Source organism: Malurus melanocephalus, unplaced genomic scaffold, assembly GCF_030028575.1.
Source record: "Malurus melanocephalus ecotype Western Australia unplaced genomic scaffold, MMel_1.1 scaffold_6, whole genome shotgun sequence".
In the NCBI taxonomy this organism is placed as follows: Eukaryota; Metazoa; Chordata; class Aves; order Passeriformes; family Maluridae; genus Malurus; species Malurus melanocephalus.
Window position 1 is genome coordinate 4,165,097 of NW_026623238.1, and position 14,606 is coordinate 4,179,702.

The following is a 14,606-nucleotide window of genomic DNA, read 5'->3' on the forward strand; positions in this document are numbered from 1 at the left end:
CATGAATGAAAACCCAGTCTATTCTGCATCTACATTGTAACTGTCGCTATTATCCCATGGTGTCTTAAACAGCAATTTGTTTTATTTACAGTATTTTTTTTTCCCACCACCAATTTCTCCAGGGAGTTGGCCTGGGTGTCTAAGATATTTGGACATCTAGTAAGATATCCCTACAGTATTTAATTGTTTTAGCGTTAGAGTTCAAGAAAACAACCTGTACTCACAAGCCTTGAGACCACCGCCTTTGTATGTTTTATGTTCCCCTCTGGAATTCTACATTGTGTTAAATAAACCACTTATAAGGTACAGATGGATGTAACTGCCACTGTCAATCCCTGTAGCATTTGTCACAGTGCCCAAGCACAAAATAATTAGGTGTGAAGAGAGCTCTTCAGTTAAGTTCTCTGGGTTTCAGAGAACCCCATTAAAGGGCTCTACAGCGAACTGCTCTGACATTATAAAGGATGTACATAAGTCCTGAAGATGGCATCACATCACGTAGAACAGATGCTTCAYAGCAGAGGTGATAAAGATAGGTCTAACAGAGGCAAGCTAACATCAGAACTGAAAATTGTATAATCATATCAGGCAGAAAGAGTTTGCTGCTGAGATAGTTAAACCACTGCCTCTATGATACCAGCCCGCTGCAGCACCTCGGTATTATTTGTTATAAGCAAAATTAGAGCTTGGTAAAGCTGGCATGAGAATAATTCCTTACCTCTCATTCCTGTCCTTTCCTTTACATGGTGTGCTTTTTGGAGCAGAATTTCCACTTATAAATAAAGGTGTATTGTCTATTATGGCATGGATCTAATTGTGGTTAGGAAGGTACATAAAACTGCAATGCAAACTCGCAAGGTGCAATATTCAAAGAGAGCCAGACCTCCTCTACCAGGGTGGGGTAAAAAAGGGATTTAAGTACCACTAGCCTTACTGGGCAATGCTATTGCAGGAAATGTCTGTTCTACTTATCTGATTGAATAAAATAGAAGTGCTCACTAGATGGTAGTTGGAATACATTCATAACCACTTTTTCAAGATGTGATCACAGCTCATTACAATCACAGCTTAGTYTGAGAAAAGTTTGACCACACATTTCCAGTAGATCTCAAAATCCAGTTATTCCTGCTCAAAATACTTAGAGCCTTGCTTTTAAATTTCACAATAAGATTCTAGCAATGTTTCATTTAGTTTTCTTTGAAGGTATATCATGACTTTTATGATCTATGATGTAGCGTTTCTGCTTTATTCCACTCCTAGGTCATAGTGTTTGTTGCATACACAGCTCTTCAGGTGACTTTATGTCAGGCTTCAGAAAAATTAAGAGCTGTAAAAAAGYAACTTATTACCTTACTATTACACGTTACTTTCTGTTTTTCCACTTATATGTCAAACTTACACCCATTCTTATGTGTGCCATCTTGGCAACTTRTTCTAAATTACTCTGTTACAAATCTACAAAACTCCAGCCATTTATTTATATTTTTATAATGCAWAAAGTTCAAAGTGTGCGATTCCCACAGTATCCTGGAACACTCATTCTAACATTTAGTAGGCATTACTTTATTAAGATATGCTAATTCAATCATTGGCCATAGCCTTCTTCTTATAATGTAAGTTCATTGCAGAAAGGACTTTTTTGTCTGCAGAGCACCTGATAAAAAGAAATCAACTTGAAACCTTTCGTATCTATGATCACTTTGGACCCTGAACACTAAAATACAGGTATCAGCACAGAAAAGCATTTTTTTATTAATTTATTATATTATATACTTAAATTATCATATATGAATATATTTTTAGCAGATAAAAAACTTTAAGGAGTAGTATAGAGAGACTGCTCAAAAAAGTGCAAAGCCTGAGAGAAGTACAGTAGACATCAGACACTGATTCCACTGTCTGAGAAGAAAAAGAAAAACAGAACTCTGTCCATTCACTGGGTATTCTTTCTGTATAATTTAATATCCAACRGAAAGACTAGAGTTTCGACTTATTGGGTGTTAAACAGGTTTTGAGCATGAAAGTCCGCATCTTTGTACAACTACTGTTTACGTCTTCAATCTTCCTACTAAAAGGACAGCACTGTTGCCTACTAAGACATCCTGTGTTCTTTGGCTTTGGTGATTACCATTTTTCCTGGAGAAAGGAACTTCTTTTCTTACCCCACAACACTGTAATTAATTTTCTGCTGCTGTTCGCTGCAGAAAAAAAGAACTGAATATCCTCTGGGTTAAAGTAAGAGACATTTTTTCCTCATTTATTTCTTTCTCTTTTTCTCCCTATCTTTTCTATTAAAAAAGTTTGCTTCAAGAATTCAACTTTACATTATTTTCTTAATTCCATGTACATTTCAGCATCTCTAGCTGGACTAAATTCAACAGTACAATGTTACAATTCAAGAATGTATGACAAAAGTTCACATAAATTAACATCTAAACGATGATTAAATCTTACTGTACTCACTCCTCCAAGCTTCTCAGCTGCCTCAGAGTAAAACCATAGCAGTTCAGGGCCATGTGTTGAGGACTTTGTAAGTACAGAATTTCACAGTATAAGCCCTTTTTAAAATCAATCAAAGAAGCAAAAAACAACAMAAACAAAATTAGGATAATCTTATTCTAGCATTTTGAAGCTCAAAAAGGGAAAAAAAAAAACTTACAGAGCTTACAACTTGTTTCTATTATTCATTTACCTACCGTGTTAGTTGAGTTTCCATTTAAATGTAAACCACTGTCAAAGAGAGGTGATGAAGTKCCACTGCTGTGATCACTGGATGGTYCAGGGGAACCTGGAAATCAGATCAAGGATAATAACTGCTGATGTTAAAATATATATATATCTCAGACAATATCTATTTCAGCTGTAAAACACAGGAAGAATTTTTAACATAATTCACCAGAGCAAGACAAAAATACTACTGGTATTTTAGAAAGACAGCAAATAAAATATCCATATGCTATACTTAATATCTAGAAAGAAAAAAGGTAGCTAGATGTCATCTGAGAGGGGCTGTGCTTATGGGAACTATTTGTATGCTTAACTGTTAGCAGGATTAAGCCTTTTTTCATTGAGAATGAGATATTCAAAACCAAGTRAACAGCTCAGTTACACAAAACACATTTAATAATTTAAAGAACAAATTTCCTTTCAAGTCTTGGAAGTCCCACCTTAGAGTTTAACCATGGACTGTATTTATAAACAAAGATAATAGGAAACTCAGGCAAGCACTAACTGGATACATACACACACTTTATTTATGGGCCAATTATTTTTAAGAAAGATGCTCCTTCTCAGATTCAGAAATTGAAAGCAAACAGTCCCCCTGAACAGCTGATACAATGTCAATATGCTAAAACTACACAGTTAAGAGTCTACAAAATATCTTTCCTTTTAGCAGTTATGCACCATGAACCTACTTTAGCAGTTAAAATTGACTGGAAAGCTTAATACTTTTGTAACATATGGAAACAGCACAAATTCACATCATTGTGTAATTTCTGCTAAATGTACAATGCTAACAAATAGCACCAATAATATAAAATTATTGTCAGACAGCACGTGGTCTTATCAAAAATACACATAAAATCAGGTGTACAGCACTATATTCATCATCGCTGAAAACTCATTTTTCCATCTGAAGAATTAACCTGAAATTGCCTGTAAATCATCTCACATTAATAGGTCTGTCAAGTCTAACATCATAGAAATCAAAAGCCCATTCTTAGTTATACGTTTTTGTATGTATATTTTCTATGTATTTGAAAGATTTAGCAAAATTGAACTTTATTTACGAAAAACACATTTTCTCCATTACAAATCTGTCAGTTCAATTCTGGGGTCTCAGACTTATACTCTGATTTCTGGAGTTTCAGCAKATTTTCATCTGGAGTCCTTTCTGCATAGTACTAGGTCATGCCAGCAGAAGGAGATGTGCTTTGCTCCTAAAACCAAGCACTCACTCYAGTAGTTACAATGTTTTGTGGCTCCTGTATATACAGGAGCACAAAAATTTAAGCTCATAGTCATGGATAACTACAGGGACTTGATGAAACACAAAAATTTTTTTAATAATTTTTATTTAAAAAAATGAAAAAAAAAATTGGCAATAAATTCTCACTGAAGAGTCTGCCTGCTGGGAAATCTGACCMTCTCCAGCAGTAGATAACTGTCTCAGGTCCATGAATCAATCAGATTCTGAAAGTGGAATTATCCCAACTATTCCGCAATTTGAGCATATCAAAAGGCATTAATTCAGCTATTTACAAATCTTTAAATCCAGGTTTTACCATAACACAAAATGCTACATTAGAATAATTGATTATTTTTACATAAAGAAAACTTAAATCCATTTCATGGGAAAGTTAGGAATAAAAAGTTGAGAAAGAAACTTCACTCCTTCCACAATGTCCCAGCAGATTTACTTTTCAGCAACTTTATTTCATTTTCTGTGTATTCCCAGCTACACAGCCTGTCTCAGGCCATGCCACCCCCATCACTTGACAGCAAACAAGTTCACAAGCCTTTTGTCTSTTCCCTGCCATTTCTGCCTTCCACTACACAAATCAAGTGTAAGGTACCTATCGAAACTCTGGAACAGTACTTCAAGACAGACTATTAAAGTGTTTATGTTAAGTAAAACATCTGCTACAGGTCTCCCCACTCCATGGCCATAATCACAGAAATCATGGAATWTTCTGAGTTAGAAGRGATCCAAAGGATCTTTGAGCCCAGCTGTCAAGTGAATGGCCCATACAGGGATCAAACCCACAATCTTGGTGTTGTTAGCACACTGCTCTGACCCTGAGCAGCTGAGCTACAGCATCCTTCTGATGCCATGAAAAAAGGCATTTGGTACATTGTGAGTTTTCCAGCAATCATTACAGCCTAGTTGTCTGATCCCACCCAAATCATGGATAATCTAAWTCATAGCCTAAGGGAAATGCAAACRTACTCTATGACAGGCTTCATCTGTTTAATTTGCTTATTCTCAGCTTTGGCACTCTTGTTCTTTTGTGAAGATTGGGTTAGGAAGGGTCCTTGGGGGACGAAGAGATTCTGCCTGATCTTTACTTGAGCAGTAGCTGAGCATGCACAGAGAGAAAAAAACCTACAACATGCCCTGTGAAGTGAGAAGGGGTCAGAGAGCCATAGAGATCATAAAGATGTGAGTGTGMAGTTCACAGAGGAGACTGCAATGCCCCTTGGGGTAGCACAAAAAAATCCAGGCAGAACTCCAAGGTGAGGGGAATAAAATTTGTAAGAATCASAGTGGATTTTGGCGTACCAGAAGTAACTCAGGAAACACTAAGTTAGCTAACATTAAATCAAAGGCAAGAACTCATTTGCAGTGCTACAGGTGGGAGATATTTCTAGGTCCTTTTATAATAATTTTAATGGAACAAATTATTTTTTTTAATTTAAAACRTTAGGTATTTTACTACTTATTTTAATAAAGCCTAGATTTTAATTTTAACTTTAAAAGCCTTATACTTTCTAGACCTAGAAAAGTCTCTATTAAAGTTCTGGACAACTCTGGACAACAGTTCCATCAATGAGAGGTTGTTTATTTCAGTCAGAGAATTACACTAAATCTTTAAATGATGAACAACCCTCAAAATTCACAACAGCAGACCAATGTACAGCAAACTGTGAACAAGGCTTTTTCATTTACAACAATTTGTCTTATGATTAACATTGCTGAATGATACTGGAGATGAGACCTCTTGTACCAAAATAAAAACTCTTTTATTGAACTTGCTAATTCTGGTACAGGCAACCTCCAAAAGACAAAAAGCCCATTGCAGAACAACCACAAAATTAAAATCAAAGCAAACACTCTTAACGATCTTTAATTACATTGCAAGCTTTGAAAATTCAGAAAATTCTGATAATTTGATATAACTATCAAATAGAAAAAAAATTAAGAGTCTATTTTACTAYAAAATGTCCTAAGGAGTTTTTCTAGCCACTGTGAATCTTACTTAAATGGGTCCTACAAGCCCAGCTTAACTTTGGGATGGTAATGAACTTAGATCCAGAAAATCCTTAATGACAATACCCAAGAGCTGATGTCACAATTATTCTGTAACAGGCTAACACATAACCCCACAGCCAATTTTAACTTCCCGACCCAGCTCAAAAATCCAAAGTTCCTCTTCTTATTTCAAAAAAGACAAATCTGTTTTCTCTCTAGCTGACAGGGACCTTAGAGAAACCACAGCCATGGGATGAGGAATCATCCTTGCCATGGAGCCAAGCAATCCAAAGAAGCAGACAGTTAATGGCCTAATTGKCCATAACAACTTCTGATCCAGGCTGACAGTTTTGTGAGAAATAACTATTTGCCCTATACAAAACTCTGCCGGGCATTCTACAATATTTTATAAAATTGCTGATCAAATAATTCTGGCAGAGAATATTCGTTGGAAAAATTTCATTTACTATTATAGACGGTCTCATAATAGTCTACTAAAGTGCCAAGTGTCCCAGACAGCTGAGAAGGGGACAATACTGACATATCACCCTGGATTAGGACCTCCTCCAAACACAGAAAAAAGCAGACCTTGTCTCATCCTTAAGTGCTACTTAATCAATGTCCACGACTAAACCCATGCCAAATTCTGCATTTTTTTTGTATGAAGGAGGGAAATAACAAAGGAGTGAAACAGACAGAAAAATGTTGTAGGTAGGTAGATATCTCCATGTTAGGACATCCTGTGCTTTTGCCATGGCATGAGATGGTGTGGGGAAGGGAGATGTATGAGAAGGAAGCAGGGGAGGCAGCTGCTGCTGCTGCTGATGTGCTCACARTGATGATATGGGTTAATGGGTAGGGACAGCATGATTGCAGTGAACACACCACAGCACTAAAACTGCCAGCACAGCAGCTGGTCTGACTGAATGCTGGAAGGTAGGGGACCAGGTGCCTGAGTCTTCTGGGATGTCAGAAGAGGCCAATGTACTTCAGAATTATGAATGTATGCACTTAAATCCTGCCTGCAGTGTGAACTGGAAAGTTCTTTATKGCATAATGGAATTGCTACTTAGCTTTTTTAGAAGTGTCATTGATGCTTCATGACTGGAAGTCCCTTTTGTGCATGGATTTGTAAAAAGCTCTTCTTGAAATGGGGCACTATTCTCTTTAACTTCAGTTTATTTATTGTTGTAAATCAGACCTATTTCCCAGTTGATTCACAAGATGTCTCATTTTGGAATGAGACACTTTATCTGCTGTGCTCTTTGATAGGCTGTGGTGGCTTGTCTAAAATGGCACTGTCTTCCCTATTCCAAAAGAGGTAATTAGGGGCAGACCCCAAATAGTGTTAGCTGGTCACATGGAGATGGAAGATGACCTCCCTGATGATCACTGCTTATTCTTTCCAGAAGTAGCACTTTGTGGAAGCAGTGCCATGGTCTCAGCCTCCCAGACAGGAATGCTGCAGTGCCTTCTGGTGAGAAAGCAAAGTTCCCTGTGATGTACAAAGAGAGCCCCAGTATTCCTGGACATACATGAATTACTTGTGAAGGCAGCCAGCTCATGGAGAGTGTGTACTAGGTCTTAGTGGAAAGTTTTGGGGGGTGGGGCTGCCCTATGCCAGACACAGACAGTTCCAGCCTGCTCCCACTTCTGGAAACATCCCATCCCCCAAAATTGAGTGCTGCAGCTGAGCTGATAGCACCTCTGGGAAACTATGTAAGAAAGGGTAAAATACAGAAGAGCAGACACAGTGGTAAGGAAAAGAGTGAGACAAAAATGAAGTGAACATCAAGGTCAGTGAAGAAGGTGATGGACAATTTATTTGTCTTTGTTTCTCGGTGCTTGAATTTCTTTTGATAGGCAATACATTTATCTAAGTTTTCCCATGTTGCCTCCACTTWGGCCATGATGGTAATCAATATGTGATCTCTCTTGCCCTAAGAGCTTTTTTTGTTCTATTTTCCTGTTTGAGAACAGGGAGTGAGAGAGTGTCTGAGTGGGAGTTTGTCTCTTAGATAAAGTTAAGCAGTGACAAGCAATACAGTTCAAGTATGTGATGTCAATCTATAAGATGAGACACAAGTGCCAGTAGGTCTGTCATAATCACAAATGAATACATCCAACAGCACACACACTATTGGTAAGATGCTGCCAGCTTGCCAAAATCATGTCTAAGCTTGGACACAGTTATCCAAGGCATAACAGACATCAGTCTATAGTGATCTGATGATCTAGTAGGAAAAGTAGGAACACCAACCTGAAGATTCATTAGAAGAGACACTGGCCATGTATTTTCAAAYGCAAATGATAAGCAATAAGAACTGAAAGAAAGGTTTTAGCATGAAATGCTGAAGTTCATCTTAATAGAGGCCTGTCAAATTGGCTTTTGACAGGTATAAGAATCTATATTAAATGATTGATACTCTTCCAATGGCAAAATCTAGACTATGACACCCATGATTCTGTTGAAATCAGGAAAAAACATAGTTGACCCCAACTTGCACAAATAAAATCTAAATAGATCCAAAGAAAGAGACACATTTCAAAACTTTTTGCTTATTTTGGAAAGAAAATAATCTATTAAAATAAACTGGTGCAAAATTATTTAATCTGATTAGATAAACAGATTTTTTAAGAACACTTTTCTACTTGCAACATTGATCACAACTGTGCAACTTGAATATTTTATCTGCTAACCAAAAGAACCCCAAACTTCCCTCATCTGTATTGTTCATACACATTTTAGTACTGCTACTGTTAAACTACTCAGTTGTCTCAACATAATTGYGCTCTCTGACAAAACCAATCAAAATAGCAAGGTAATGGTAATTTATGAAATATATATAATTAATGCAATCCATTTGTTTGGTAAGTGTCCTCAAAGTACCTTTCAGTGTACATGCATGATTCAAAGGTTTGCAAACACTATTTTATTGTATTCAGGCAAAGCTTCTATTGAAGAACTTTCAGCTATCACCATGACTATTYGGCATTTTCATTATTTTTTTCAGTTTYATTTTGTATAAATTATACATAAGCAGCTAGGCAGTATGCATTAGATTYTTACACGTTAAACAGTAAAGAAGACAGACAATTTTCTGTTTCTTCCTGTAAAGAACTCAAGGATTGAATTCCTATTTCTGTCACTGTCAGCTTATTACRAGAAAAAAAACTGCAAAGAGGAAAACAGATTACTCCTATTCACTAATTTCCTCTTACCTAAAGGGAGCTTTAAAAATGATGGAGCTTCCCTGAGGTATTGAACTGTGATGGTAACTTCATCTCCAGCATTTCGCAGTAGGTGKACCTGTCAGTGTGACAAATAACAGCTACTTTAAACCAAAGAACCATCAGTCAAGGAAAGCACATTACTTACAATGAAAGCAACATTCCTGTTGATCTATAATAAACTCAGGGTAAACATTTCTGACTGAGAATGTAGAATAGCTTGAGGAGCATGACACATTAACAATGGGAAAGAGTAGGCAAGGCCTGTGGAACAATGTGAATAAATAATTTGCTGGTAACCTGACATTATATACCAGCTGAACAAAACCTCCAGTAACTGATTTTAAAAAACTGACATAGGTTAAAAGTTCATGTGTTTAGCAGTACACGTGTTTATGTAGATATAATACATAAATTTTGTGTGTAYACAAACAGAAAGCCACATAGAAACATATCAATACATCATACACATCTCGATGTTAATAATTTGGTTTGATTGATTTGGGTAACAAATTATGCACATTTTTGTGTTTCAAATATGGTCTTGGGTTTTGTTTCTTTATTGTCTGTAGGCATTTGTTAACCATAAAGGAACACACACACAAGCACACACACACACTAATATACACAAACACACAAATACAGAACTCCCTTTGGGGCATAGCACACTACTAAGTAAAATTGTTTTTTAAATGCAGAACTACAAATAACATCTCTGATAGAACTCAGTCCCTACTACATGGCAGAGGTATTCTCCATTTTCATATCCATGACTCTCAGGAAACAGATATTGCATTTGGTTTGCAAGTGGCCTGTACATAGAGGGTCTGAATCCCCAATTCAGTTTGTCAGAAATGGRTGCTATGGCTTGTGACTTCTGACCTGAACACAACCAGAACATKCATGTATCAAGCAGAAAAGTAACTAACTGCAGCAAACTAATTTATAGAGATGCATGTAATGGTTTAATGTACTTGGAGGAAGCTGGTCGTTRTTGTTTGCGATCACTGTTTTAGTACAATGCCACACTGGCCAAAATCATGAGATGCAGGATTACTTCAAACATTTTAAATTTTCCACTTGTGTAACTAAAATAATGCTTATACCAGAGACTGATGTATTCACTTACATGAAAACATCAATCTCATGTGTGATGAAAACTAAGAACCTTTTTTTTTCTTTTTTTTTCTTCTCCCCCCCGGCTCACGCTACCTATTCAACCCCAGAAATCTGAGTGTTGTGCTTTTGTGGACAATTGACTATAAGAAAACCTGAGGTGTCATTGTGGGACCAAAAATGCTGTGGAGAAAAATATTATGATCACTGATTTCTGACTAAACCATTTCAAGATGATAACAACAGGAGTAACCAAAAATGAAAGTGTAGCAAAATTTGAATGCTTCTTTAAAGTCATAAAAAAGTATGTCAGGGCTGCAAAGCAAACCAATATGTGTCTTAAATTCTAAGGCACAAGACAACTGTGTCTCCTGAAATCCACTGCCCTTTATTCCTGCAGTATTTTAGACATTGTTTATTACTGAATAAACACTGAAGACAATTGGTAGCTCTGCTAGTCTCACTCTACTGTTACAAAGATAGGACACCCAATATATCCCCTTCCAAATTAAAAATGTCAAAAATTAGGGCAGAGAGAAGTCACAGTTGACAAAAAATTCTTAACAAATGCTGCTATACTTGTAATRCCACTTTAGTTTTCATTGCATGGTTAATCCATTAGAAATGCTGACTTTATAATCAATATAGCAAAAACAGTGTTTTCTAAAATTAAATAGAAAATTTTAAAATTGAGACATTTAAAATGCAGTCATGACAGTGTCCTGATACATGTAATGGGAAGAAACATAAACCAAATAAAATTAATACTGAGAATTAAATTTCTTATTCACAATTGCCTTTTTAGATAAGCCAAAAAAGTGAAGTACTTTAATTTTAACTATGGAATAAAGAGGAAGAATTTTAACTTCTTAATAGATATGAAATAGATATAAAATAAATATAAAAATTTTGAAGAAAGCTTTCAAACACAGAAGAACAACTGTTTCCTCTTAATTAAGAAAAGAATGTTTGCACACAAACATTTATATTTGTCAAGAGACGAGAGGAGACAGAATGGAAGATATATTGCCTAATATACTTTTGGAAGATGTTAGTCAAATATTATCAACACAAATTAAACCCAAAAACTTTTGGAACAAAACAAAACAATAAACCAGAAACTGTTGCAGAGTATTTTTTATTTCAAATTATATTTTGAAAGGAAAGARCACTAATATTAATGCTTTGGTTTAAAATTTCCAAGCAGTAGTACCTTAAAAGATATCACACTGTATCATACTCTCCTAGAGTTGTTTAGCATTCTTCCGGTAGTGCCAGAAGAGGTCAGAGTGTTGAACCACACACATACTAACCAAACTAAATCAGTATCAGCGATCACAAGAAGGTCTTAAGAGTCAGAAGGTCACTGCAGAATACTGTGATGCTRAAGCTTTTGTAAAAGTCCAGTAAGTCTGAAAAAACCAAGTCCAGTATCTTTGCAGTGTTTTATTGCTTATCTACTGTTATGCACTACTTTCAAAAACAAAGAATTGGCCCAGGTATCAAAAACTACAACAGAAATGACTACATTACCAGACAACAAACATACACTTCTTAAGCTGAAACTTTATTAAACCATTCCTGGCATATCTGGTATGTCAGCAACACATACTATAGTATCAAAGTACCAATTCCAGATTTGTGCATGTGTTCAAATACACATATCTGKCTATGTGTGATTGGAAGCGCATATGGCGAAGTGGAACCAGTATCCATAGAATTGCAAACATTTCTGTCCCAAATGCAGTCCTTTTCAAGCAAAGAAATTGGAGCAGCCTAACCCTGAAGGTTCATATTCAAACGTATTCTAAAATCTTTCTAGATGATAGTTAAGTGGTTGACTTTATAAAAACTTGAATGAGCACAGACAGAGCTAAAAAGACTAAATGCAGGCTTTCCTTTAGCCATTACTGTTCCAATTTTCTTTGTTGTTTGCTTGCTTTTATATTATATCTGCAGAGTTCTGCAGATTATTTGTGAGCTGAAATGTTTCTGAGGAGAGAGGTATCAGCCAGAAAATCTCTGCCATCATCTAATGGCAATGATTAAAATGATGATGAGGGTAACCAGCTGAAGGATTGGCAATATTTAAAGGCTGTCTTGTGCTACTGAGTGTAAAACCAAAACCAGAAGATTTTGAAATTGTCAAACCCAGTAGCTCATATGCTGCATTCTCTGATTTAGAAATTGTTAAGAATTTGGACATCCGTTTCTCACAACAATTTTTTCCACAATGATCCCTTTGTTCTAGGTCTTCTAGGTTAATCTAGAGTTAGTACAGGATTAAATTTAGGAAGCACCAAAGAACTGTTTTTGTTGTCAACCCATTTATTGCTGAAGTACAAGCCAGAAGACCTAGACCCATGGACTGATCARTTCAATGGATTGCTCTGCATTTTGGATCAGCCACAGTATTTATAATCACTCTTACATTAATGCTTTCAGACTTAAAGAATCAGGGCACCTAGAAAGCATAACCAATCCTCCTTTAGACTAACTCCTTACAGCACGTAGATGAACATGACAGTATAATAGGAGTACCTATGGATGAAGTTCAGCACCACTTCATAGTAATAGTACCCCTTTATGTTAGTCTTGAATACTTTTGTTTCCCTGATTCCCCAGGCACAAAAGTGCCACTATCACCACAAACCAGCAGATCATCTGCAATATTCAGCACACATCAGAGAGAAATCTGTTTTAGGCAAAGTCCCATACCTGAAACTTCTGCATACTGTCTCAGGACTACATTCCATGATTCCTTGCAATTTTGCTACTGTATAGGCTAATATTTATTCAGCACAGATCACCATAAAGTATATTCCTTTATTTAAAAAAAACAAAACAAAACAAAAAAAAAAAATCCTGTACTGGAAAAGAAACAAGCTATTTAGTAAGGGAAGTATCATTCAAATCTCATTGTCATGTTACAGTCTTCTGACTAGCTTTCTCTTTCCTCAGAGTACTCATCACAGCTAGAGCCATAACTGTTTTAACAGTTTTTTCCCACTGTTTTAAAATACTTTTTCTACTAGGCTTTTTTTTTGTATTAGACTTTTTGCTGCCTAATACTGTATCAGACACCAACAAAAAGCAAAAATAACGAATCCCCTTTTGATTTCCTAATCCAGTTCTTTAATAGTTTTTGATGCAATGTGCTGTCTTATTTACCATCTGAAGTGCATGAATACACTCCTGCTCTATGACTGTTTTGTGTTTTCTCTACAATAAAGAATAAGAGCAGGTGCTATTATCCGTCCTCAATTCAGCAGCTAAACAAATGAGTCCGAAATATTAGTAACACCTATAAGACCCATCCRGTTTAGATCACACTTCCATTAAGTCTATAACTTTTTGAAGAGAAATAATACTTGTGYACAGCTTATACAGGGATCTCAAAGGAGTTAATCTCACTTGTGATCAGAAATGAAACAATTTTTTAATGGGTTAATTTTATGTGGTTTTAAAGCCACTATATAACTTATGTTTCCCTTTCCATTAAAAAAAAACAACTTAGAAGATACATAATAATCAAAAGTTTCACTTATGTAAGCAGCCTAAGTCTAATCTTTCCTAAACATTTCTTTAATTAATCTATTCAGAATCACCAGGGTGTACACTAATGCTTTCTTACCTTGCATGTCTGTTGTGTAAGTAACATTGAGCTAGAGTGTATAGCACTTCAAAGTCCTTTATATGACCAGGGGTCACCTAATATAAGGCAGTAAATTAATGAAGATAGCAAAAGAAAGATGTAAAAGAGAAATGAGATGGAGATGACACTGCTTCAGAGAAGTTAGCTTAGCCAGAGTGGAAAGCAAGCAGAGTGCTAAAAATGAAGAGATATCTGGTTTGGGCACAGGATATAAGGATCAAAGGAAGAGGAGTGGATAGGTCTTCATACTGATTGTCAAGGATAACAAGGGACATAATACAATATTATTCCTGAAGCTATAAAGTAGCTTTTTCTTTTCCTATCAGCCCTTTCAAAGACACCTCCTGCCGCTGACTTACCCACAGATAGCTTATACCCTTTTGTTCTTATTCCAAGTCTCTCCTTTGGTTTACAATTTAATCTATCTTCATGGTACTCAGTTTTGTACAGGTGGGAGGAAGAGGAGATGGAAGAAAGTGACCCTCTATTTAAGACTAAAGTGGCTGGTATAATTTCTTATGAATCCTTTGCAGGTATTTCAACATATGTGAATAAAAAATAGAAATTTAAAAGGGTTAAAGATAGGGTTTTTTTTTTTTTAAATATCTTAACTCTTTTTACACTTGGTGA

The 14,606-nt window shown here is 36.0% G+C and overlaps 1 protein-coding gene across 1 annotated transcript in view; it reads right to left on the reverse strand.

The window, feature by feature from the left end:
- Positions 1-14,606, reverse strand: part of SNTG2 (syntrophin gamma 2) — a 204,934-nt gene that overhangs the window by 65,390 nt on the left and 124,938 nt on the right. The window contains exons 7-8 of the mRNA XM_057371854.1: positions 9,197-9,284; positions 2,697-2,788 (exon numbers count right to left, since the gene is read on the reverse strand). Coding sequence (XP_057227837.1) covers positions 2,697-2,788; positions 9,197-9,284 — 180 coding nt within the window. The remainder of the gene's footprint in view (positions 1-2,696; positions 2,789-9,196; positions 9,285-14,606) is intronic.